General features: G+C 55.3%; 1 protein-coding gene across 1 annotated transcript in view; it reads right to left on the bottom strand.

Moving 5' to 3' along the window:
• Positions 1-1631: 1631 nt before the first annotated feature.
• The window catches only part of LOC116958132 (XK-related protein 7-like), a 57450-nt gene continuing 31168 nt past the window's right edge, over positions 1632-27913 (bottom strand). Inside the window, exons 2-3 of the mRNA XM_076073638.1 lie at positions 18097-18293; positions 1632-13097 (exon numbers count right to left, since the gene is read on the bottom strand). Of these exons, the coding sequence (XP_075929753.1) occupies positions 11761-13097; positions 18097-18293 (1534 nt within the window). The 3' untranslated portion in view covers positions 1632-11760. The remainder of the gene's footprint in view (positions 13098-18096; positions 18294-27913) is intronic.

Raw genomic sequence — 27913 nt, forward strand, 5'->3', positions numbered from 1 at the left:
CGTCGTGGCTAAGTTGGTGGGCAGCAGAGTGCAGTGCAGCGAAATCAATTGTTGTACTCTACACGTCTATGCCCCCCCCCCCCCCCCCCCGGCGCCGCCTTCACCAACCCGCGCTGACCCGAGTTCGGGACATGAATGATCAAACAAAGCGGACGGCTTGGGATGGATTTCATCGCCCGCAGCAGTGGATGGGGGAGTTGGCCTTGTATCACGTTGAGTCGAGCTCCAGTCGTGGGTTCGAGTGAAAGTTCAGAATTAACAGTCCGGTGTTGTACATTTTTTTTCTCCATATTAAATATAGTTGACCCTGTTGCTGTAAACGTACCCTAGGGTACACCGAGAGATGCGGTGCACATTACTTTATACTGACGTCTAGGACTGTGTGCTGCTTGTAATAGGTGGAGTTGTGGCGCAGTGGTTAGCCCGCTGAGTTCTATTCTCGGCCGCCCACTTCACCAACCCGCACTGACCAGCGTGGTGAAGTATGGTCATACAACGACCTGCATGACCGGCACAGCGTGGATAGTCTTTCTTCATGCGGTGGTTGACACGTGGTTGCAATGGGGTTTTTTTTGTTATACCGGGCGCCCGGCACAAGCACAAGCCGATGAAAGTTACATTACAGTTGAGCGTCTTCATTTTGAGGACAAATAATTCATCATCAGCATCATCATCATCGTCATGGTTTCTGCAGGGTGGATAAAATCAGCACCACTTAGTGAGGCTGTACCCACCGCCTGTTCGGGAGTCATTGGCGACTGCCCCGTTCAGGAGGGATGAAATGGACAACCGCATGTGCGTGTGGAATTTCCACAAGATTCAATCGAATTATACAGACGGAAATAAATCACGGTGACAAACAAACAGAAAACACGCCGTCACAACCGTCCCGCGATTCCCATTATCATCATCATCGAGGAGGGCGGATAAAACGAGCACCACTTTGGAAGGCTGCACACCAACCAAACCACAACGCCATGGGTGAGCATGGGGCAGCCCCAGCTGGAATCTGTTTTTGCTGTACCACGCTGGACATCTGCGAAAAAGAGCTTCGCATAGCTCATCGGATTCCTCCAGTCTGAATAAAGATAAGATTCTGATTCGGTCAAATAACCCCCCCCCCCCCCCCCCCCCCCACGGCTGGAGGCCCTCATCCAGCAGTGGATTGACAAAACGGGCCTGTGCATGCACTGCATGTAGACACGCGTGCAATACGTGTGTGCGCGCGCGTGTGTGTCTCGGTGCATCGTCTATGTTATATTTCCTTTAAGTAACAGTCAAAAGATATAACCTCCCTTTAAAAAATAAAAATGCGGACTTGTAAAAAAAGATTCACGCACCCACACGCCCGCCCCTGCCACTGACACAAAGAAGCCCTCTCAAGCGACTTTCAAACGCGCGGCAGTGACGTTACCGCGCGTGCAATGTAAATTCCACTCCCATCCCAACGCCGTGGGGATAAATGGTCAATGGGGGGGGGGGTTATTTGACCATACTTCACGACGCTGGTGAAGACGGAGCCTGGGGGGGGGTGGTCAAAAGCGTGGGAGCATAGAGGTAGAGTACAACAATGGATTATGTTGCACTGCCCTCTGCTGCCAGCCACGTAGCCCCCCCCCACCCCTCGCCCAACCGCCCCCATTCCCTCCCCCCCCCGTGCCGTGGTCAAGCTATTGTGACGTCACAGCATCTCAAACGAAAGTCGCTTTAAAGTTTCAATCTCGCCCCAACATACCGTGGGAATAGCCCGGGACACACGGCCTAGGTAGGCGACGCGTGTCGGTACGTGGGCAAGTAGGTAGGTTGGTGGTAGTAGCGACGACTAGGCAAGCGCTGCTTGTGCCTTATTGGGTCGCGTCACTCACTGATGCTCCGCCTCCACTCCGGAATGGTCTGGTACGCTAATAATAATAAGATATTCTTTGGGTCTTTCGGTTAAGTCACGTAGATAGGCTCAAAGAAAATAACAAAAAACTACGACGTTTCGATGGCAACACAAGCGGTCGTCATCATAAAAAAGGGGGGTTAGCTTCTAAAGGGAAACTGTTTATAAAGGTTTGAAATGGGCGTAGCCCAAATGTCAGCAGCCAATGTGAGTGGTGGGCAGCGACTGCGACGGTGGTGGGTTTTCCACCAATCAAAGGGCTGCCAGGTAAAAATTAGCATGTCAATGTAAGATCGCTGAGCATCCTCCACGGCGAGTGCACCAAGGTGGCTATGTTAATATTACCGAAAGACCAAAAGAATATGAATTCCTGCAGTCACAAAAGCTTTAAGTCAAGATTTATATTAAGAATTAATAATAAGTCTCTAGTGCGTAGGGGGGGGGGGGGGTTGTTGGTACGCACGTCACGATTAATCGATTACATTCCATCACAACTCCATCAGGTATTCATTTATCATGGATGGCGTGTTTACCATAACTCACTTAAACGACAATTCCCCCTACCCTTTTCCCGTGGAAATATTTTCCGGAGATCAGCCCCCGTGCAGCTGCAAGTGGCTGAAAAAATTAAGCCCTCCCCACCGCTGGAGTCGATTATTTCATTTCACGATACGTGGAATCGATGAGCGCGTGGCCACTTCGAGTATTTGCGGTGTGTTCACGGCCTCGCACGTGCGTGTTTGCCTTCACGCTGGGAGGACGATACAAACGAGTCGATATAAATGAGACAGCAGGAGGAGAAGGAGAAGTAGAACAAAATGTAAACGACACAGGGCGGTACAAAATAGTAAAAATAATAACAATATATTCTTGAATGGAATCGTGACCAGCAATCGGACTCGTCACGTGGCCAGGTGTGTGGTACAGCAAGCGCGTGTTGAATTTATTCCACATTTTTTTTGTTTATTAAACTGGAGAAGGAAAAAAACACGTAACGGCAACGTCGTCCGTCCCCCAAACCCGCGAGAAGAATGTCCATTCGCATGCCTGGGCTGCCGCACAGGGGCAGCTGCCACTGGGGGTGTAGGGTGGTGGGGAGGGTGTCCCTTGGCTAGACTGCAGCAAGGCTATTGGAATGGATGAGATGAGATGTGAACGTCAGGCGCTTGGAGTTGCTGAGGAATGTCCGCAAAGCCGCCCGATAAGTTAAAATCCCTACAATCCCGATCCCTACAATCCCGATCCCTCGTGTGCGGACTCTGCCATGGCATGCTTACACAGCAGCCCGACCTCGCGACAAAACCGCCACTCCGTCAGCTGAGCAACACAGAGAGATGCTGCCCGCCTTGGTCCCCAAAAGCATCGTCGAACGACAAAAGGCGTCGCTTCAACGCGAGCGCTTCGCACGCAAGTCTCAAAAGCGGAGGTGTCGGAAGCCCCTTTGAAGTGATCTCGGAAGCAGCTCTGCCACAGCCACTTCCGCGGGCCGTTCTCCAGCACGGAGGGGGTTGCGCCGCTCTGCGAGATTTCCAAATGGATTCGCACATATATACTGTGTATATATACTGTGTGTGTGTAAATATATAATTCAATTGACTGTCGCGGGATCAATGTTCCAATTACATCCAATAATCGATTCTCCTCTCTTAGCATTGCGGCGCACGTATCAGCTTCTCTGGGGGCTGCGCCTGAGTCAACGTTACGGGGGGGGGGGGTCAATCTAAGTTCTAAAACATTACAAGCAATCCGACGCATGTCTCAAAAAGCCTTGATCAATATTAACATCGATTTATCGACGCTTCGTTAAGTCGTCGCCTAAAGCAAATCTCTCCCCCGCCACACTCCTGCCCCCGCCCCTTCAATGCGTGTCTTTCTGCTCATAAATGAGCGGACATTCCACATTACCATGGCAGGAGTGTGTTTCACTCCACGTAAGACAATCACTGTTGTCAAACAACAACAATGTGATTCACATTTCGTGAGCCCTCCCTGGACAGTGAGCTGTTAACTCCCTCGCCTGATATGGAGGAGGTCGTGGATTCGATCCCAACTCTGACTCCTGCTGTATATTTGGAGTTTGCGGTGTCTCTCTCCCCGTGGTCGCGTGGATTTTTCTCCGGGTCCTCCAGTACCCCCCCTCCCTCCACTACACATTTAGAATAAACGTCACCACGCGTTTAGATTTATCTGGCTGCTATAAATTCCCACATGGTAAACCGCCACATCGTTGGGTCATCATTTGTGGCCAGGTCGCTTCTGGCAAATGAGCTATAACAGTAGAGCTTATCTGGTAAAATAGCACGTAGCTGAGTTTATAGTTTAGTTTAGTTGAGTGACCGCAACAAGGCATTATTGCAATCAGCCTCCACAAAGCAGACGTGAGTAGCCCCCCTTCTATCACTCACTTCCCATTGCGTGATCGCATTACAGGCTACGTAGCATGTACCGATTGATAATTATCGTCTGTGTTTGTGCATTACGTGTGGCATTAAATAAACACTTTGAAATGATTACACAAACAACAACAAAATTGAAAATTGCATTGTGGAGTCGTCAGTCTGCGTTAATGGGAAACAAAACAGACAGCAGCAGACAATGGTTCTATGAAGAAGGGTGAGAGCCCGGAACGTCGCCTATTCATTATTATTTTGTTGTAAGGCCGCGGTGTTATTGACGAATGTGTTGCGTTTTGAGCCAACGAACGATTCGATTCAAGAATTGATTATTAACTCTAACATCGCGGTGAAGCGTCCCGTGGGTGCGAGGGGTTCACGGGACCCCGTAACGGACAACGCACATAAACTCGAACAAGAAAAAAACCCCACATCGATTCCATTCGCGTATCGTGATGTAAAAAATAACTACAATAATCGATTCATAATCGCTTCGCCTCATTCCACCCCCACTACGGCAAAAACCGAGTTCGTGTCCGTCAATTAAAAAAAAAGAGTACAGAGTACAAAGTAATCCGATTACATTTTAAAAGAAACCCCCAAATATGATATTACGTTAAATTACTTGTCGAATAAAAGAATGTACAGTAAATCGGTAATCGCAGAGATGACATTTCAGAAGCTGGTCCCCCGCCGTTTGAAGGTGTTGTGGAACCCGCATTTAATTTGTGATCTAACATTTGCACCTTTCAAAGATTCACTACAATATATACATTCACTACATTTTATATATATACTGTACACACAAAGATAAAGATGCCCCGTATAGTCATTGAGACCGTCGAGGCGAGTGCTGTTAGCGAGCACCTATTAAGGCCGGTACGGCGCACGAGGGGGTGGGTGGTGCGCGCGCACGCACGCGCGTGCGACCAGAAGCACGCCCACGGCCGCCTTTGTATCACCCGGCGCTGATGCTGTTCACACACCCCCGCCGACAGATAAATCATTCGAGGCCGAGTCGACCTACTGGGGAGTTGCCCCGAGACAAGATTCTCACATCGAACTTTGCCCTCCCGGCCGCCGTCCTTAGATCGCAGCCGTGGCTGGGAGTTGAACTCGGCGCACCGGTTCCAGTGACGCATACGCTCAGCCGTATATGCAACGCACGCGGTTGTATGTACACAGACAAATATCCCCCCCCCACCCCCAACACACACACACACACCTATAGCCTGAACACACCGTCGGGGGCAAATGCTGTTAGCGAGCACCTATTGCATGTACACACACAGACACACACAGGAGCGCGCGTGGAAAATTTGAGTCGTTGACTCCGTCTTTGAAGTCTTCGCGTTTGGCTTCGTTTAGCGACGTTTAATAGTTCACGCGAATTACTCAAAGCGACTCTATGACCACCCCCGTCGCCTATCGACTGCAGTGGGGTCTGCAATCGAGATTCTATTGATTAAAAAAAAGGCTGGCACGGCGCACGAGCTGGCTTGGTGTGGGCGAGCGGCACGCACACCCGGCCGCCTTTGTCTCTCCCAAGTGCTGACTTTGTTTTTTTTTTTCTACACCGAGTCAGGTGCTCATTTCAGGCCGAGTCGACCTTGAAGAGGCTCGTCACAGGTTCAGACAGCATGTGCCGTGCCACTTACTGTATGCATGACAGTTCTCGCACGCACACAAAGATCCCCCGTATAGCCCGTAACAGACTGTTGGGACAAGCGCTGTTAGCGAGCACCTATGCAGGCCGGCACACCACGCGAGGGGACATGCATACAGAGACAAAGATGCCCTACATAGCCTACCAAGGCTGGTGGGACAAGCCCTGTTAGCGAGCACCAATGGGGTGAGTATTGTGGCCAGCATTACGCGTGACCGCCTTTGTCTCCCCAGTGCTGATCACTGTTCAGATATCACTCGCCGCTGATGGTAACCGCTGATCAGAAACCGTGTCCAGGAACCAAACCCGGATCTCGGGGTCCGTAGCGCAGTGCGCTAACCGCTATGCCACCGCTCACTTACACGTGCAACAACAGCCGCCAACCCGCCACGGTCCTGGCCCTCCCCTAGGTCGACTCAGCCTCAAATGAGTACCTGGTGCTGTGTGTACCTGGTGCGGTGTGTGAGACTAGGTGCCCATATATACGTGCAAACACACACACGAACACACTCCGGATTAGTCAGTCAGTCTGTGGGTCTCTGTCTTAGGGTCTGTCTAACTGGAGGTGTCTCCGTGTGTCCGTGTGCCTGTCTGTCAGTGCGTCTGAGTCTCTCCGTGCGTCTCTCTCTATGTGCGCGTCTCTCCGTGGGTTCCTCGCTCTCATTGGTATACAAGACCCCACGTACACACGTGAGCTGAAATATAAAACGCGGGGCGAGCGGTGGCGCTGCGATTAGCGCACTGCGCTACGAACCCGGCGACTCGAGTTCGATTCCAGCTCACGGACAACGCCCTGTGACGATTATCTGAACCGGCCCTGGGCCCTCCCCTAGTTCGACTCAGCCTCAAATGAGTACCTGGTGCGGTGTGTGTGAACATCGCCACTGGGTAAGACTCAAAGGCGGCGGCAGGCTCGTGGTGCTGGCCACCCACCCACCCACCCACTCGTGCGCCGTGGCGGCTTCACAGTTTACACAGGTGCTCGCTAACGGCACTTGCCCCAGCAGTCTGCCACAGGCTATACGGGGGATGTTTGTCTGTCTGTCTGTGGGTTCATCGATCGTCCAATTCGGGTGTCTTACAAGACTCACACGTACACACACACACACGTGCGCTGAAATATAAAACGCGGTCCGGCCATCATATTTTATCAGAGCAAAATCAATGAGAGGCCTGTCAGCAACCTGGGGACAGTGGGTGGCTCTCGAGTAGGCGTCGCTTCGTAACGAATCGAAAATTATTCCCCCCCCCCCCAAAAAAAAGGAGTTATCGGTTTCTGAATTCAGTAACTCGTCACCGTTTTCCGATGCGTTTAGTTGCTGAAAATGTAAAAGTAACGAAATATACCGACCGCGCACGTTATGGAGCGCAAAGATAAAGATCCCCCGTATAGCCTTTTAAACAGACTTTTTCGGGAAAGGGCTGTTATCGGAGCATTTTATGAAGGCCGGCACAGCACACGAGGGGATAGTGGACATGGTGCTGGCGATAATGGCGGTGGTGAGTGGTGGAAGTGGTGGTGGATTAAAGTGGTGAGAATGGTGGTGGTGGTGGGGAGTGGTGAGAGTGGTGGCAGGGAGTGATAGTGGATTAGAGTAGTCAGAATGGTGGTGGTGGTGCTGGTGATAATGGTGGTGGGGAGTGGTGAGAGTGATGGGGAGGGGAGTGGCGGTGGGTTGGAGGGGTGAGAATTGTGGTGGTGGCGGTGAGCCCAGTCGGCGATGAACCTCCACCCCTCCCTACGTCTCAGATCTCAGTGACATCTCTGCACCGAACACCCCTCCACACGTCCGCCATCCCACATCGCTCGCCGCCCCCCCCCCCCCCCCGAAGCAAACCCCGCGCCGCGCTTCTCCATTGGTTGAAAACGAACAGCAAAGTTGAAATTTCCACCAATGCCTGGCAGGAGTCGCAAATCTCCACATCCACGGAGGTGCTGTGTGCTCCTATTCGCCATAAAACAGGCAAGGCGCTGCTATTTAACGCATTAAAAAAAACACAGTTGCGTTTTTTTTTCTCCACCAAAAGTTATCGTAAATGAAATAAGCAGAAAATGCAGCGTTGAAAGTAAACTATTTGAAAATTGTTTTTTTTTTTATTTTACCAGGTAAATCCCACTGGGCTATGAGCTGTTTTTCAGAAGCGACCAGGCCACAAATGACAGCTCAACCAAGTGGCTTACCACGTGGACATTTCCAGCGGCCACATTCTCTAAACCCGTGGTTTTTAACCTTTTACTGCAGCCTTTCACCCCTTTGGCTCTCGATCGTAAAAAAAAAATACAATGTTAATAAATACAAAGGGTTTGATGAAACAAAGTAAGTTCTACTTAACGTGACCGTGCTTAATTAGTGTTTCGACGATTTACCTTCGAACAAAAAAATCTGTCCGTGTCTCTCACCCCCAGAAATGTGAATCTCGCACTCCCAGGGGGTGCGTGCACCCCAGGTTAAGAACCACTGCTCTAAACGCATATTTCTACCACCACCACCAATGAGGCCTTGGTGATTTTACCACTGAAAACTGGGTGGGGAACGGTGGGTGCGGGGGAGGGGCGGGGAGAGCGGCGTTCCGTCGACGACATAAATGAGGGCCTACATTTATGTCGTGAACGTAGCAACTTCTGAGGCCTCGCGGTCCCGCGTGCCTGGCACTGGCACGGGGGCGGTCTTGCCCAGGAGCGTCGACTCGGGCGGGTCAACTTCAGTTGGCTTGTGCCACGGAAACAATGGAGCCATAAAGACTTTGGCCGGCCCTCAACCGATCGCATCAAGCAGCGAGCTGCTTGCCCCAGCGTGGCGCGTGGATGCGAGCTTCAGGACAGAGGGATTGGCGATGTGTGCCACGGTGGGAGTTGTTCCATTTGGTGTCAGCCTCAACGTCCCTCAACGTCCTTTAACAACATCCATCAATGTGCTCAAGCCACTGGGTTTCCGGTTGGATAGAGAGAAATAGTTGAGAGAGTTGGCGCGCAATGAATTCAATCAGCTCTGCGATTCGACGAGTTATCATGATTCGGCATCGACAATTCGATTTAAGGACCTGTTATATATTGTTCATCGCGTTCGTACCATCTCGCTTTGTGCTGTCTCTCACGTACATTCCGCCCCTTTTGTATTGCATGTCTCATTGGTGTTGGCTCGTTTCATTGTATTGTTCATGCCGTGTCATCTGTCCAATCTGTAGCGTCCGTCTCATTTCCACTGTGTCGCTCGCACTGCCTCGTCGTATCGCCCACACGGCTTGTCCCGGTCTCGTTTGTACGACGTGTCTCGCTTTGTACCGTCTCGTCAGCATCATGCGTCTCGTGTGGCGGCGGCGGCGTCGTCGTCGCGCCAATAACCCGACAGGTAAACGCACTCACGTAGCCTATCGTGCATCCCAAATGACATCTCGTACGTGCGGAATCTAAGCGCGGCGTCGTGAGCGTAGCGTTCGGCGTCCGTCAACGAATCGAGGCATCGTCGCTCGCGTGAACATGTCCCCCTCCCCCCCCCCACCCCGAACGGAAACCACGTGACCTTTACTGCTTGTGACGCAAGTCGTGGTACGGCGGCGAGGCGAAGGGCCCCACCCTGAGGGCTGCCGCACGTCCCTGCGGTTTTCCTTTAAAGCAGAGAAGGCCCTGAGAGAGTCGTCTAAATTGGTAAATACGAGAGGGGGTGGAGGGGTGGAAATGATTCCGCTTCACGAGAAACACATTATGGTAAATTATCCGCGTCCTCGCTCGACGCATTCAACATGTAATCATTTAAAATGACAAACGAAACAAAAATAAACAATTAGGGATATGCAAATGTTCGCCTCGCTATTGAGTTGTAAGTTACATTTTTTAAAAGAGGTATAATCTTTTATCCATTAAATACATTTGCCCGAACATTGTTTTAATCCCATTAAACAGCATTTACGTGCACCGAACAGCTGATTGGAAACTCGCTCGCTGACAGATGGGCTGGGTGTGCATCAGAAAGTCGGGCAGTGTTCTTCACTACAATTTTCCGAAGGGGGCCACTTTCGCCGATAAGACATCATCAGCGTGAGGGCCACCACCACACCGCCAGCAAGGGAGCCTTTTCACATCTGTCTGTGTCCTGTCAGGGGCCGCACTAAAGGCCACCAGGGGCTGCCAGTGGCCCGCGGGCCTTGCAATGAAGAACACTGAGGTAGGGGGTTGGGTAGGAATTGGTTTCCGATACTTTCTGAGCACAATTCGCCACCAGTCCTAAAACCACCGGGTTCGATTCCCGGCAATGACACACACACACCCACAATCACCCCTCAGTGCGCAATTTACATTTGAAGCTGGCTCGGACCTACCCCCTATAGGTTGTTTCAGCCTAAAATGAGTAATTGATGATGGGGAATGGACATCAACATTGGTAAAGTGAAGGTGGCTGGTTGTGTGTGGTGTGTGTGTGATGTGTGTGGTGTTTGTGGTGTGTGTGATGTGTGTGGTGTGTGATTTATGTGGTATGTGATGTGCGTGTGATGCGTGTGGTGTGTATGGTCGTGTGTGTGCGATGTGTGTGTGTGGTGTGGGATTTATGTGGTGGTGTGATATGTATGGTGTGATGTGTGTGGTGTGTATGGTGGTGTAATGTGTGTGGTGTGTGTGGTGGTGTGTGTGTTGTCAGCAGTACCTACTGTGTGGTTGCAGCCAGACCGCCAGCCACTCGCACGAGGGTCGGGTGTTGTGCTGGCCCTAAACAGACGCTCGCTAACAGCACTCGCCCCAACAGTCGCTAAATCCATAAGGCTAAACAGAGCCAGGACGTGTTGTGTCATGTCAAAGCATCAGAGCACACGACTCGCAAACGGAACCGCACAAGTGCACATCCTGGTCTTGGGTATATTCAAACCCATCGTCATCATCATTCATCCCAGGGATCATAAAATGGGTACCACTCTTTTGCGGGGCACCCAAACAGCAGTTGTTCTACGCATAGACTTGTCCCTGCCATAGGAACGTGGAATTGTCACCACTGGCTCAGAGCCGCCAAATGGAGGCGAGCACGGCCGCATTGCTCTTTGAAGCAGGGGGACGTTCTCGAATGTTCGACGTTGTGTGAAGTCAACAAAAGGAGGGGGGGGGGGTTGGTCATCACCCGATGAATAGACTGGAACCCCGCCCGTAGCACTGGCTACGGGGGACAAGTGCCAGCAAAAACTTGTAAGCACCATCCAGCACTCAAGGGAGCACGGGCCAAGGCAAACTCAGGCCACTGAGATTCGGGAGGTCGTCCCCTCATGCCCTTCCCCCCCCCCCCCCACCCCCCACCCCCTTCTGACCACCATTTCTTCGTCACAGACCTTTTACAGTGCCGGCAACAGCAAAGTGAACTCGGCAAAATAAAAAATGAAGCGAGAAGGGCCCTCAAGTTCAGTGCCGCAGGTGTTGGGGCTCGCGGTGCTGCCAGGGTCATCGGGAGGGGCCCGCACCAGTGGATAGTGAGCTGCTTGGGTCGGCTTGGAGTATGGCTCGTACTATATTTTTTTGGTTTATTCGTTAGGGCTACGGCAAGTACTTGCAGCTGGTTGGTACTCGCCGGTCAGAATTTAGGTGCTGCAGTTCGATTGGATTAAGTGCGGTTAGGGTTTTGGAATTAGTGAGAGGCCTAGTGCTGTATTGGCAGCTCGCCGTCGAGTGAGACGAGGTTTGAGCTCTAGCTACGGTGCTCGGGGCCAGGTGGGCTCACGGACGAACTCGCACCCGATTGGCTCCCACGCTGCGTACCCCAAAACTGCCCCTCCGCTCCCTCCTCCTCCTCACCCTCTCCAGCATGGCCACGCCCACCCCTCCGCTCGGCGAGCGGCGGTCACACCGTGGTCTCGTACTCGGCCAGCTCGTAGGCCGCGGCGTCGCCCTGGTAGCGCACGGCCACCACGCCCGGCGTGGCCCTCTCCAGCACGCGGATGCTGCGCCGCAGCCGGCGGTCCACGACGTGCGCGTCCCACGCCGGGTAGCGCCGCCGCGGCATGTCGATTCGGATCACCGGGCCGCTCCGCGAGGGCCCGCGGCCCCCGCCGTGCCCGGCCCGGCGCGAGGGCGTGTGGGGGCTCCCGCCGCCGCCGACTCCGCTGACGCTGACGCCGCCGCCGGCGCCCACGCCGACGCCGACGCCGCTCGCGCCGTGCAGCACCGGCCAGTAGGCGGAGGGCGGGCGAGACGCGGCGCGCACCTGGAAGATGGGGCCGGCGCTGCCGCACGTGTCCAGCAGCACCAGCAGCGTCTGCTCCGGCGCGGGGCCCGACGCCGTCATCGTCGCCCCCGCCGCCCCGCCGGCCGGGCCGGCGGGGCCGACGGCGGGCGGAGCGCCGCCCGCCCGCGTCAGCACGGGCGTCGTGGTGGCGCCCGTCCCGGCTCGGGCCGACGCGTTGGACTGTGGAGTCTGCGGCGCGGCGCGGGGGTTCGGCGCCCCCACGGCCGAGCCGTTCGCCGGCACCGGCGAAGCGGACGACCCCGGCCGCGCCCCGGCACCGCCGCCGCCGCTGTCGCGGCAGCACAAGCAGCAGTTGGTGCGCGCGGGTTCCGCTACGCCGCCGTCGTCGGCCGCCGCGGCGCACTTCCCCTTCTCGCCGGCGTCTCCGGCGCGCCCGGCGGCGCACGGCCGGCTCGGGTGGAGGCAGCCGTAGTAGGCGAGCATGAAGCCGAGGCCCGCGGCGAAGGAGCCGAAGACGAGGGCGAGCGCCGGCGCGGCGTAGGCGTCGGTGAGCCGCCGGTCGCGGTAGAACCACCAGAGCAGCGCGAGCGCGGCGTTCTCGGCGAGCGCGAGCGCGTGGAACGCCGCCAGGCGGCAGCGCGATGGGCCGCCCTTGACGCTGACCCAGCAGAAGGTGCCGGCGACGCCGGCGACGAGGTCGCAGAGGATCTCCTCCCACTTGGAGGCGCAGAACTCGGTGCCGGCGTGCACCACCCAGAAGGTGACGAGGCACCAGTGGAGGACGAGGAACACGCCGAAGTAGAGCTGGAACACGGAGGCGAAGAGCGCGAAGGCGAGGGCGCGCGACGCCGCCGTCAGCAGGTGCCAGAGCGCCACGGCGGCGGCGGCGCGGTAGCCCAGCGGGAGCTTGTCGTCGCGAGAGTCGCGCAGGGTCTTGTGGTAGGCGGCGACGCTCCACGCGAGCGAGGCCAGCGAGGAGCACACGCACACCCCTGTCGGGGGGGGGGGGTTGGGGGCGCGGGTTCAACAGGGGAGTCCACTTTACCATGGGAGTCCACTTTACCATGGGAGTCCAGTTTACCATGGAAGTCCAGTTTACCATGGGAGTTCAGTTTACCATGGGAGTCCAGTTTACCATGCGAGTCCAGTTTACCATGGAAGTCCAGTTTACCATGGGAGTTCAGTTTACCATGGGAGTTCAGTTTACCATGCGAGTCCAGTTTACCATGGAAGTCCAGTTTACCATGGAAGTCCAATTTACCATGGAAGTTCAGTTTACCATGGGAGTTCAGTTTACCATGCGAGTCCAGTTTACCATGGAAGTCCAGTTTACCATGGAAGTCCAATTTACCATGGGAGTTCAGTTTACCATGGGAGTCCAGTTTACCATGGGAGTCCAGTTTACCATGGAAGTTCAGTTTACCATGGAAGTCCAGTTTACCATGGGAGTCCAGTTTACCCTGGGAGTTCAGTTTACCATGGGAGTCCAGTTTACCATGGAAGTCCAGTTTACCATGGGAGTTCAGTTTACCATGGGAGTTCAGTTTACCATGGAAGTCCAGTTTACCATGGGAGTTCAGTTTACCATGGAAGTCCAGTTTACCATGGGCAGGGGTCGGCAAACCTGTGGCTCCGGAGCCGCGTACAGCTCTTTGAGGACTGCTTCGTGACGTTGTCGATGAAGGACTCACCGCCGTCACGTGTTCACCACCACCACCACAGTGCATTGTGGCCTTTGAAATTGGCTGTCCCCACCGTCGATATTGAGTCGGGGTTTCGTGTGTTGGCCAATCAATGTGAGCCCTGAACATCACGTGACAGGTCGAAACCATTATGGAACGAATAGGGGTGTCCTCCTGTACACGAGTATCGCCCCCCCCCCCATACACAACGTGTGTCCCCCCCTTCATACACAACGAGTGTCCCCCCATACACAACGAGTGTCCCCCCCCCCATACACAACGAGTGCCCCCCCATACACAACGAGTGTCCCCCCCCCATACACAACGTGTGTCCCCCCCCCCAAACACAACGAGTGTCCCCCCCCCCATACACAACGAGTGTCCCCCCCCTCCATACACAACGAGTGTCCCCCCCCCATACACAACGAGTGTCCCCCCCCCATACACAACGAGTGCCCCCCCATACACGAGTCCCCCCCCCCATACACAACGAGTGTCCCCCCCCCATACACGAGTCCCCCCCCCCCCCATACACAACGAGTGTCCCCCCCTCCATACACAACGAGTGCCCCCCCATACACAACGAGTGTCCCCCACCCATACACAACAAGTGCCCCCCCATACACAACGAGTGTCCCCCCCCATACACAACGAGTGTCCCCCCCCCCATACACAACGAGTGCCCCCCCATACACAACGAGTCCCCCCCCCCATACACAACGAGTGCCCCCCCCCATACACAACGAGTCCCCCCCCCATACACAACGAGTGTCCCCCCCCATACACAACGAGTCCCCCCCACCATACACAACGAGTGTCACCCCCCCCCATACACAACGAGTCCCCCCCCATACACAACGAGTCCCCCCCCCATACACAACGAGTGTCCCCCCCCCCCCCATACACAACGAGTGTCCCCCCCCCATACACAACGAGTGCCCCCCCCCATACACAACGAGTGTCCCCCCCCCATACACAACGAGTGCCCCCCCCATACACAACGAGTCTCCCCCCCATACACAACGAGTGCCCCCCCTCCATACACAACGAGTGTCCCCCCCCATACACAACGAGTGCCCCCCCCATACACAACGAGTGCCCCCCCCATACACAACGAGTGTCCCCCCCCCATACACAACGAGTGTCCCCCCTCCATACACAACGAGTGTCCCCCCATACACAACGAGTGTCCCCCCCCATACACAACGAGTGTCCCCCCCATACACAACGAGTGTCCCCCCCCATACACAACGAGTGTCCCCCCCCCATACACAACGAGTGCCCCCCCCATACACAACGAGTGTCCCCCCCCCATACACAACGAGTGTCCCCCCCCCATACACAACGAGTGCCCCCCCCCATACACAACGTGTGTCCCCCCCATACACAACGAGTGTCCCCCCCCATACACAACGAGTCCCCCCCCATACACAACGAGTCCCCCCCCATACACAACGAGTGCCCCCCCCCATACACAACGTGTGTCCCCCCCATACACAACGAGTGTCCCCCCCATACACAACGAGTCCCCCCTCGATACACAACGTGTGCCCCCCCCCTCCATACACAACGTGTGTCTCCCCCCCCCCATACACAACGAGTGCCCCCCCCCCATACACAACGAGTGCCCCCCCCATACACAACGAGTATCCCCCCTCCATACACAACGTGTGTCTCCCCCCCCATACACAACGAGTGTCTCCCCCCCCCATACACAACGAGTGCCCCCCCCATACACAACGAGTGTCCCCCCCATACACAACGAGTGTCCCCCCCCCATACACAACGAGTGTCCCCCCCATACACAACGTGTGCCCCCCCAAAACACAACGAGTGTCCCCCCCCCATACACAACGAGTGCCCCCCCCATACACAACGAGTCTCCCCCCCCCATACACAACGAGTGCCCCCCCCCTCCATACACAACGAGTGTCCCCCCCATACACAACGAGTGCCCCCCCCCCCATACACAACGAGTGACCCCACAGACACAACGAGTGTCCCCCCCCCCCCATACACAACGAGTGTCCCCCCTCCATACACAACGAGTGTCCCCCCCCATACACAACGAGTGTCCCCCCCCATACACAACGAGTGTCCCCCCCCCATACACAACGAGTGCCCCCCCATACACAACGAGTGTCCCCCCCCCATACACAACGAGTGTCCCCCCCCCATACACAACGAGTGCCCCCCCCCCATACACAACGTGTGTCCCCCCCATACACAACGAGTGTCCCCCCCCCATACACAACGAGTCCCCCCCCATACACAACGAGTCCCCCCCCATACACAACGAGTGCCCCCCCCATACACAACGTGTGTCCCCCCCATACACAACGAGTGTCCCCCCCCCATACACAACGAGTGTCCCCCCCCCCCATACACAACGAGTCCCCCCTCCATACACAACGTGTGTCCCCCCCCTCCATACACAACGTGTGTCTCCCCCCCCCATACACAACGAGTGCCCCCCCCCATACACAACGAGTGCCCCCCCCCATACACAACGAGTATCCCCCCTCCATACACAACGTGTGTCTCCCCCCCCATACACAACGAGTGTCTCCCCCCCCCATACACAACGAGTGCCCCCCCCATACACAACGAGTGTCCCCCCCCATACACAACGAGTGTCCCCCCCCATACACAACGTGTGCCCCCCCCATACACAACGAGTGTCCCCCCCCCATACACAACGAGTGCCCCCCCATACACAACGAGTGCCCCCCCCATACACAACGAGTGTCCCCCCCATACACGAGTGCCCCCCCCCATACACAACGAGTGCCCCCCCCATACACAACGAGTGTCCCCCCCCCCATACACAACGAGTGCCCCCCCCCCCATACAATATGGACGGCCCTGGCGGACTGTAGCGGTGCGTCTGGATGAGTGGGGTGCAGGGAAGGTGCGGGCTGGCGCGTCGGTGGTAATTATAGCGCCGACGTGTGAATTGGAATGATTTCGCTCGAGCGGCCAATTTGAAGGGGGGCCCCCCGGCTAGCAGCGAGGCCCCCCTCCACCACCCACCCGCGGAGCGTCTCTGAGCCCCGACGCAGCCAGCGAGTGCCACGCTTTCTGTACAGGAGGCGTCCGTCACCACGAGAGACAGCACCACAATCCCAGCACCACCACCACCAGAGACACCACCACAATCCCACCGCCACCACCACCAGAGACACCATCACAATCCCACCACCACCAGAGACACGACTACCACCAGAGACACCACCACCACCAGAGACACCATCACAATCCCACCACCACCAGAGACACCACCACAATCCCACCACCACCAGAGACACCACCACAATCCCACCACCAGAGACACCACAATCCCACCACCACCACCAGAGACACCACCACAATCCCACCACCACCACCAGAGACACCACCACAATCCCACCACCACCAGAGACACCACCACCACCAGAGACACCACTACAATCCCACCACCACGACCACCAGAGACACCATCACAATCCTCACCTCACATCGTCTCCACTCACCTCACCGTCGCCTCACCACACCCCCACTCACATCACCTCCTCACTCACCACACGACCACTCACCTCACGACTGATCACACCACTCACCTCAACAATCCCTTACAACACCGCCACTCACCACACCGCCATTCACCTCATAACTCTCCGCACGACCACTCACCTCAACACGGCTCACTCTCACCTCGTCGCTCCGCTCACCACGGTCCACCTCGCCGCTGACTGCACCACCCCTCACCACGACGCCACTCACAACCACTCACCTCACCACCACTCACCACAACGCCACTCACAACCACTCACCTCACCACCACTCACCGCACCACCTCCGCACCTCCCCACTCACCTCCCCCCCTCCCCACTCACCGCACCACCGCTCACCTCCCCGCTCACCGCAACCACCTCCCCACTCACCCCCCCCTTCCCCACTCACCGCACCACCGCTCACCTCCCCACTCACCTCCCCCCCTCCCCACTCACCTCCCCCCCTCCCCACTCACCGCACCACCGCTCACCTCCCGGGTCACCGCCACCACCTCCCCGCTCACCGCCACCACCTCCCCGCTCACCGCCACCACCTCCCCGCTCACCGCCACCACCTCACCGCAGCACCACCGCTCACCTCCCCACTCACCTCCCTCCCCGCTCACCGCACCACCGCCCAACCAATGCCACTCAACTCCCCGCTCACCGCACCACCGCTCACCTCCCCGCTCTCCGCCACCACCTCCCCGCTCAGCGCACCGCCGCTCACGGAGGGCTATCGCGAGACGTCGACGACGACGACGTCGACGACTCACCGGGCACGAGGGTGGCGCGGCTGCGCTGCACCATGACGCACAGCTGCAGCACGAGTTGCGGCGCGCTCTGCAGGAAGGCGAGCAGCAGGCGCAGCATGCTGGCGTCGGCGGTCGCGTACAGCAGCGCCCAGCGCAGGCGGCGACGGCACGGGGCCTCCCCGCGGCTCCGCACGCCCAGGTAGGCCACGCTCACGTACCTGGCGAGGCGGTGGGGGGCGGTGAGACAAAGGTGAAGGCGAAACTAAAAATCCACAAACACCACCCACACACCCCCCCCCCCCGCCTAAACACCTCCCCCCGCCTGTGCCAGTACTGTGTAGCATCTGGCAGACTGGGATGAGGTGGCCGACGCGGGCCACGCGCCCCGGCCGTGTTGGTCTCCCCTTAGGCGATCGTTTTTACGCATCGCACCAGGTGCTCATTTGAGGCCGAGTCGACCTAGGGGAGGCTCAAATGTAAGAAGCTGGTGCGGTGGTGTAAACTTCGCCGCGAGGGAGACAAAGGCGCGCGCGCGCGCGCGTGCACGCCGCGTGGATAGTGGTGAACGCAGTGAACGCATCACACCCACGCGCGCCGTACCGATGGTGCGAACCGGGTGACCGTGTTCGGGGTGTCTTTAAATTGATTTGTGCCCGGATCTTGGCAGTGGCGCGCAAGTACAAATAACAACAAACAACAACAACACTCAGCACATTGTGCTATGAAGAAGGACCATTGCCCGAAACATCGCGTGTTATGTTTCCTCTTAAGGCCGGCGTGGTGCTGACCCCCCACCCCCTCGTGTGCCGTTCTGGCCTTCATAGAGTGCTCGCTAACAGCACTTGCCCCAAAAGCCTTGTCAGGCTATACGGGGGATCTTTGTCTTAAGGCCACACACACGCGCGCGCGCAGTGATATTGACGAATGCGCTGAGGATTTGCGGACCAAGATCCCGTAGTGGTCGTGGTGGTGAAGAGGCGGATCTAGAAAATTCCCAGTCGCGAAATGTCAAGCTTTTTAAAAGATAAGGGCCCCTTCCTTAATCACGATAACATTAAAACATGTAACGTATTACCGCTGGTAGATATCAATAAAATATTACCGCTGGTAAATATAAATTTTCGCGATCTCGGGTGGGGGAGGGGGGGTCGATGGGGGTAGTGTCACCCAGTGCCGGTTTCAGCTCGTGCGGGGTCTGTAGCACATATATTATAAAGGGGCCCTAAATACATAAATAAACACATAAATATGCAAAAACAAGTTTGTCACTTGCATAGTAAAGTAATTGTATTTTTTCATTTGCTATACAGGCAGATAATACGACAAATCGCTAACCTTAAATACCCAGTCGTTCGTAAAAGTTGAAGGCAGTATACATAGTACTATATTAATAGGGCAAGTGCAGAATCACTGAACCGGAATTGACAGCTTGAACGCATTTAGCGCGGGGCCCTTGAAAGTGCGGGGCCCGTAGCTCCTTGTGTAGCTACTTGTGTAGCTCCTTGTGTAGCTACTTGTGTAGCTCCTTGTGTAGCTACTTGTGTAGCTCCTTGTGTAGCTACTTGTGTAGCTCCTTGTGTAGCTACTTGTGTAGCTACTTGTGTAGCTACATATGTAGCTACTTGTGTAGCTCCTTGTGTAGCTACTTGTGTAACTACTTGTGTAGCTACTTGTGTAGCTACTTGTGCTACTGGGATAAGCCGACACTGGTGTCAGCGCCCATCATACCCCGAGATCTGGTGGTATTACGTTCAACTACATCACCGTATTCTGCACAGTTCTGATGGTCCTAGGCTGACCGTGAAGATTTCCCGTCTTGGTTTGGTCGACGGTTGAAATGGAGGTGGTCTTGAGGCACGCCGCACGCCGCCGTTCGTTGGAATGACGCTCACGGTTCAAGTGGCCCCCCAGTGGACAGTTAATATTGCCCCCCAGTGGCAGGGACCGAGTGAACACGCGACGTTGGGGCCCAACCTTTGGCTGGTACGTTGGGCCCAGAGTTCCGCGTTTACTCGCCAGGAGCTGTCGCAGCCTCGGAAGCGACTGGAGCGCGTCTTCTGGATGCGGCTCACAAAACGAGGTTTCAAAATCGAATTCCGAGCCCCACTGGTGGACCCCCTTTGTCGGGAGAGCTTTTTGTTGTTGTTGTTGCGAAACATCCGTGTCACGATCCTCAATTTATACGCAACCTTAGCCAATCAGCAAGAGGCGAGTTCGGTGCATCGTCGCCAGATGGCAGAGAAAACTGACAACTCCAAAAAAAAGTAAAATCCTTGAGATTCACCTCAATCTTAGATATTGTTTTAAGAGTAATTGTTTGACAAGTGGTTCGCAGCGTCCTACAAGACCCCCCCCCCCCCCCCGCTGTAATCAATGCGAAATGATGATCGGCATCAATTAAATCCATCATCAGCAGAAGTTTCACGCTTGTGCAGACGCCGGCAATTAACGTTAAGGGCCCCGCAGATATTTCTGCGGACGGCTCGTAAATTAAACGATTGTCAGGACCGCGGCGCTTTGCACGGGCTCGCTAATAAGATTATTGTCGCGATGTCATCGCTAATACCCAGCTCACGCTCGCGGGGGGGGGGGGGGGGTCGAGAGGGTGCGTGCGTGTGTGGCGGTGGTAGGGGTGTAAGCATCGCCACTAGGGAGACAAAGGCGGCAGGGCGTGCTGCTGGCCACCGACCCCCTCGTGGTGCCGTGCAGGCCTTCAGGAGTGCTACTCGCCAACAGCACTTGCCCATACAGTCCGTCGAGGCTACACGGGGGGAATCTTCGTCTTTGTTTTGGTGGGGGAGCTGTAGCGCAGTGGTTCGCGCGCTGCGTAACGGACCCGGCGACCCGAGTTCGATTTTCACGCTCACGGCCAATAAAGTGGCAAAAAACTGCAGCCGGTCCCGTGCACCACCTAGCACCTAGGGCGATGTGTAAACATCAGCACTAGAGGGAGACAAAGGCGGCCGCGCGTGGTTGTTGGCCACTCACTGACTCGAGTGCCGTGCCGGCCTTCATTGGTGCTGATCGCGAACAGCACTTGCCTCAACATCCTGCTAAAGGCTTTACGGGGGGGATCTGCAACTTTGTCTTTGTGGGGGGCGGGTGGGTATCGCTGCCCCCCCCCACCTCCCTACTTGGCAAACTGGGGGACAGTGGTGGGGGCAGGGGTGGGAGAACAAGAAGCTGAAGGGAGCTCTTCTAGCTACACTGAAAATCGCTGTCGACGGGGGTTAAGAACCAATTGACTTCATTTTAACAGCAAAATTAATTTACGCTTCCCCCCCCCCCACCACTCTCTCCTCTCTCCATCCCTCTCTCCATTAAACGAGTAAAGAAAGAGCACGGCGTGCGCATGGAATCGTCGTGCGACGCCTCCCGGCAGGCGTTTGTCCTCGGCGCTGATTCCCGTAAACGAGAGCGATGGTCACGTGGCAAGAGAGCGATCCGGCGGGGCCGCGATGAGACCCACGGGGTCCCCGACAAAGAAACAACCCCCACCACACGACCCCCCCCCCCCCCCCCCCCCAGCAAACTCAACTTTTACACGACACCTTGCCGCGTCGTGCCGGACCGGGGCCGGCAACCAAAGTAAGAGAAACCCCATCGATATTTCACCGCGCCGCAATGCCACGTCTCACGAAAGCAGTCCTTCAAGAGCCCGCTCCGGTTACTGAAGTTTGTTTCCTTTCCCCCCCCATTGGTGTGGCATCATCTCCCCCAGAGCTGCCCGTGCGTCGCGCTGCGTTCCGTCGTCTCGTCGACGACCCTCGCGTCACGACGCCACCTCGTTGGCGCTCTCCCGGGGACGCGACGTTTTTCCGTCGCTGATTAAAATACCTCCGCGGGAAAGCGCCGCGTGCGGAATCCGTGCGTGATTTGATCGTCTTGTTCGTTTACTCATCCGGATGGAGCGTCGACGCGTGATATGTTCAACCTGTGTAGCGCTCGCTCGCTCTCGACGAGAGTCGACGGCTTAGAAGCTGCGAGGAGGAACCACAGAAAGAAGCGGGAGGAGGAATTAAAAAAGGATCCAACGGCAACGCGGCGAGCCAGCGCCAACAATTGCCCAAGCTCTGCGATCCTCATTTCGTCGACGTAAAGTTAACGGGCCAATCAATGAGTGTCGAGTTAATGAAGAGTCGCCCCCCGCGCGTGCCGCACGGGCCAAACGACCGCGTGCAGAAGGGAAAAACAGAACGCGATCCCATTACAGGGGAGCCGGTCACGGTGCTCCTCCACTCCACGTGGCCTCATTATTTCGCAGATACCAAACCCAAAAAGCCCGCGAGCCGCATTTACCTCCAGCGGAACGGTACAGGCCCCGTGAAGCAAATGTCTCAGGCTCCCCGTTAATGAGCCACGGCTCCCGCTAGGAAGTGGATGACACGCGGGGTTCTGTGACGTCACACTTCAGAGCACACATCGGTCTTGTTGTTAATATTATGTTTGTTGTTGTTGTTGTGATTACAGAGGCTCGGAGAGACAGACTAAGGCACGCTTTACGATCGCGATCCCGACCCTGACCCCTGCTGTATATTTGGAGTTTGCGTGTTCTCCCTCTCTCCCTGTGGTCGCGTGGATTTTCCTCCGGGTCGTCCGGTTGTTTCCCTCCACATTTAGAATCAACATCACGCGTTTAGAGTATTTAGCTGCCGCTATACACTCCCACGTGGTCATAAGCCAATTGCTTTGAGCTATCATTTGTGGACAGGTCGATTCTTAAAAAAAAAAAGGATCAATCGCTCATTGGGCCTTACCTGGTAAAAAAAATAACGACGGAGGACCCGGAGAAAAAGCCACGCGACCACGGAGAACATGCAAACTCCAAATATATACAGCAGGAGTCTTCGGGGTTGAGGTCGACCCCACGACCTCCTGTCTACCTGGCGAGGCAGTTAACGTCTCGCCATTGCGGCGCAGCTGACGACGCATCGGTTCGCCGATTGCGACGTAACTCTGACGCTTCACGATGAATTATGCACGGAATTGTTCATGCGTGAGAGTGCATTGCTTACGACGTACGGCACTCGCTTGTATGCCGAGTGTTGTTGTTTTTTTTTCAATCGACGGACAACGACGCAGATAAAAAAAGAAAAACTGTTACGAACGAGACGTCAAAACAAGTTGATGAAGGGAATTGCGATTTTTATTTTATTTAACTTTTATAATGTCACGGGGCAGAGCCAAATGGAATGTCATGTTCCTGTTTTGCGTGCGGTCATCGGTCACCGGCCCGAGTCCATCAAACTCACCGCGCTGCACAAACCCCGGTTTAATCACGGGCAGCTGAAGCCTGGACCCAAACCGTGGCCTCGGTGGCTCCAACCCCAGCGCTGTGACCCCTGAGCCCACGCAGCCATCTCGCATTGACGAGGTGACCCTCAGCACTTCCTCATTAAAACCATCGGACGGTAGTGGAAACTCCGTATTCGTGTGGTGGCAGTCACCCGCAACAATACCGGCGGACTTGATCATGACAAGCATTGTGTCTAATCACCTAAGAATGACTCACCAAGTCTGAGGACTCTTTTAAAGAGGGTCACGCTACGTTGGGATGCATTCGCCAATTTCCAGGAGTCACGAGACGTTGGCTTCCTGGGGGAGGAAACCCCGAGGACCCGGAGAAAACCTCACCTCACATAACGTAGGGGGGAGGGGGGAGGAAAGGCCGTGAAAACTCAAATCTCCACAGAGATGGATTCAATAACCCATCGATGTTCCGTCGTCTCCTGGCCCACCCCGCCGACAATTTTTATTCTCCACCTTTGCTGACCGCATAATTCCGGACAAAATGGGGGAGAGGATTTTGTCGTGGGAGCCTTTTGGTTCAGTGCGGCTCCCGTTTGGCCCTGCCTTTTTGCTGCATGAAATCCCTGGTCAAAATAAACAAATAAATAAATAACCAATGCGGTTTGCCTTGGAACATTTCTCTTTCTTTACGAACTCTCAAACGCATCCTCCTGCCTCCCTCCTCCTCGTCCCCAGCGGGACCGCACCGTCACCGCAAAACGAGACGGATGGATTCCCGTGCTCCTCTTCAGCGTAAACACCCCGAGCGCGCGAGAATTGGGACAGAACGAATCACCGTGCTGACAACGGCGATGGGAGTCGTCGCGCGGTGCACACTCGCAGCCGATACGGCTGCTCCGCTCGCCTCCCTCTCTGTGTTTGTGTGCGTCCGCGTGTCCATCTGTCCGTCTGTTCGTGTGTCTGTCCGTGTGACTGTGCGTCCGTGTGACTGTGTGTCCATTTGCCTGTGTGACTGTGTGTCCATTTGTCCATCTGTCTTCTGTGTGTCTTTCCGTGTGTCCGTCTGTCCATTTGTCCGTGTATCTGTGTGTCTGTCCGTGTGTCTATCTATCCGTGTGTCTGTCTGTCCATCTTTACGTGTATCTATCTATCTATCTGTCCGTGTTTTCTGTGTATCCAGACAGGTTCATCATCACTCTCGGGTTGGTAAAATGCAGTGGTCGTCCTCTCGAAAAACAATATGCTGATCCTCGTCATAGAAATGTGGAATTTCCATCACAGGCTGAGGACCAACAGTACAGATTTTGCTGTGTTCCGCGATCATTTAAATATGAACAAACTGAGTTTGCGAAACTTTGTGTGTGCGTGTGCGTATGATTACATAAATGTAACCGGTAACCAGCAGTGGAATTATTTCTGCTTTCTATCAGCTTTAGCATCACACTCCATGGGGGGCGGAGGGAGTGGGGGGGGGGCGAGCCACTTGGATTCACCAATGATGTGCGGCGGTAGCGACGCGCGCCCGACATGTAAACCAGCACCGTGGAGGCAAGCAGCGGGGGTTGGTGGATCACCGCACAGACGTCCCGAGACTCCCTTCCCCTCCGCGAGCGTCGAGCAGGTGTCCGGTACACTCCTGGCTCTGGCACGAGAAGCCAGTACGGCAAGTGGACTCATCGCCGTCTGTTTCCATCTGTGCGGGGATAGAGCGTTGGTTTTCTCCGGTTTTCCGCCTACTTATATAAACGACTCATGCATTTTGCTGCAAAAACTGTTTTTTTTTTAAATATGAAATTAAATAATGAACACCAAATGTGGCCGGACCCTTCCTGAAAAACAAAAAAAAACAATAAAACCAATCCTTTGACTCTGCGTTACTTTCCTAGATGAATCGGAAAAAAATTGTTACTATTATTCCTATGGTGGGGGGGGGGGGGGTTGTTTATTCATTCTTAAGCGTTTAGTGCGGGGTCTAATGCAAAGCAAGTGCGGGACTTTAGGCTGACCCCTTACCCCTCTCCTTACACGAGGGAACTCGATTGGCCATCGTCGCACGCGGTCATTTTTCATTCGGGGCAACCCCCCTCCCCTCGCCCCCCCCCAAAAAAAAGTGTATTATTGTCCGACGTTTCTCGTCGTAGGCGGCGCGAAGTCGACTCTGCAGGCCTTGCCCAATCTGAGCATATCGAAGCCCTTCGAGAACATTGCAAGAAATTGCCACCAGCCGCTCGCTCGCCCGCACGCTCGCAAGGCCACAGTCGCATCCATTATGCGCCGCATATGATGATTAGATACGCACTGGGTTTATTAAATTGCTTACACTCCATTGATCGGCGAGGATTACAGAACAATTGGTCGTTAATAAAGCATCGGTTTGAAGGGGTCGCGCTGCGGGGTGGGGAGGAGGGTGGGCACTCGCGACAGGGCGCACGACTCCAGAATCCTAATGAATGAAATCCATTTCCCCTCCTCCTATTTCCTCCCCCCTGGGATGCTGCTGCTGCCCGTGGACGCAGCGGTCCCGTCCGAACTAGACTTGGCGAGACGGCGCTCGGGGATTTCGATTGGATCTCCCGGTGCGGCAGGTTCAACCGGAACATGGGGCAAGTTTCTTAAATCAACTTCGCCCATTCCCGCCCACCACCCCACCACACCACCGCTACTCGGCCCCCCTCCATCACTCCTGCCGCCGCCTCTGTCCACCCGGCAGAATGGACGTGCGCACCACAGTCTCTATCGGAAGTACGTCGCGTGTGGTGGGGTAAAGTGTGGGTACTCCAACCTTTCTTTTGACCAGCGTGGAAGAGGAGGCCAAATACTCCTCCCCTTCCAGAGGGAGCCCCTTCCCGAGTGGATGCTCTTCTGCCAGCAGGGGCACGAACGAGCAATTGCAGGGCTGCCCCTTTTGTCACATTCAGCAAGGGCTAATGTTGACATTACAGCCATGTCCGAGTGTGTCACATCAGCAGCACCATCAGCATCATCGGCCACGGTCAGTCAATCCACTGCTAGATGAATGCCTCCCCAAGCACCGCCTACGATCTCGCCATGCAACATATCCACCCGGCTCCTGGATACGTGCCGATTCCATCGCTCCGTCTCCCCAGGGTGGACGTACTCGGGAACGCGTTGCATCCCCTGACCGCCGATACCATTGGTTACAAATGCAGCTGAGTGCGGCGGACAAGGCGTCATTGGTTAGACAGTTCGCTATTGGCATTAATGGCCATCTATGCAAAAAAAAAAACCCTTTATAGCTCATAGGACTCCTCCGGTATAAATAAATATTCTGAAAGTGTATTACTGGAGAGGGGAGTTGATCGTGACCCCTTCACTAACCTCCCCGCTCCATTGACGGGCGCGGTGAAGTATGGTCAATCGAACCCTCATGACAGGCTCACCTAAAACACGGGCCCACAATTATCAGCAGCAATTCTGGATCTGGCTGCCCAACGGGGCCATGATCCTGCGGTGGAAATTCCACAGTGCTATGACGGGGCACCAGGCATGCTATACATTTGACAATCGCCGTTTAACAATGTGAGTGCTGATTTTTTACATATGGTCCAGTCTACCGAGTCTTTATTTAATTAGTGTGAATTACATTTCCCGCCACTGTTAAACGTTTTAATTGCCTTCGCTTATAATTAAGCGCTTTGTTCGTAACAGTTTACGACATCGCTGCTTTTCTCTCTCACGCGCACTGACTTGTACCTGTAAATCGCTATATATATACACACACACACGTATATGAAATAAACCCACAAACGTTGAGAATAACGGCGCCTCTTGAGTGACACGGGAAAGTCCTCGGCTCGAGTCTCAAGGCTCCTTTTCAGGAGGTTCCCGCTACATCGGAGAATGTTTGTTCAGAGAACGAAAAGCGGCACGTGCGATGATGCTGATGGCCAAACTCGAGCAGCAAAATTGTCGCAATTCCATTGGCGCTCGGTCGACATTCGACGTGAGGACCGCGACCCTCAAAGGAATCGCGGAGCCCCCCACCCCTTACCCCCCCTCCTCCACCCCCGCCCCCCCCCCCGTGATAGGTGGATCGAAGAAATCACACGAGACGCCGGTGTACGGCAGCAAAGAGCAGTTCAGCGAATGCTGTAGGCAAGAAGAAGTCACGTGATTGGCGCGAGGGGTCCCTTCGCTGACAATGCGCGATGACTGCACGAGAGAGTAAAATGTAGAATTCCCGGAAAAAAGAAATAATTTTTTACCCTTCCGATTCTGCGAATTCACACCACTGTAGATCATCATTACTACTACTACCCCAACATGGGCCGCAATGGTAACACAATCGTTGATTCGGGACTCGAATCCCCGCGAAGAATCATAACGATTCATGGAATCGTGGAAGAGATGGCTTGCAATCATCGTCATCATCGTCATCATCGTCGTCGTCGTCACGATTGTCATCATCAACAGAGAGGAGGAGTATTTCCCAGGACGCTCGCTCACGCACGGCAGCAGCGTCGTGCGTCTCAGGGGGTCCACGAGCGCCGCGTCTGAGACGCTGAGGGCCGCCGCACTGCTGAGAGATTCCGGAGCCTCCGGTTACCCCCCCACCACCACCACCACC

Source organism: Petromyzon marinus, chromosome 3 (genome assembly GCF_048934315.1).
Source record: "Petromyzon marinus isolate PM22_M1 ecotype Great Lakes invasive population chromosome 3, UKy_Petmar_22M1.pri1.0, whole genome shotgun sequence".
Taxonomy (NCBI): domain Eukaryota; kingdom Metazoa; phylum Chordata; class Hyperoartia; order Petromyzontiformes; family Petromyzontidae; genus Petromyzon; species Petromyzon marinus.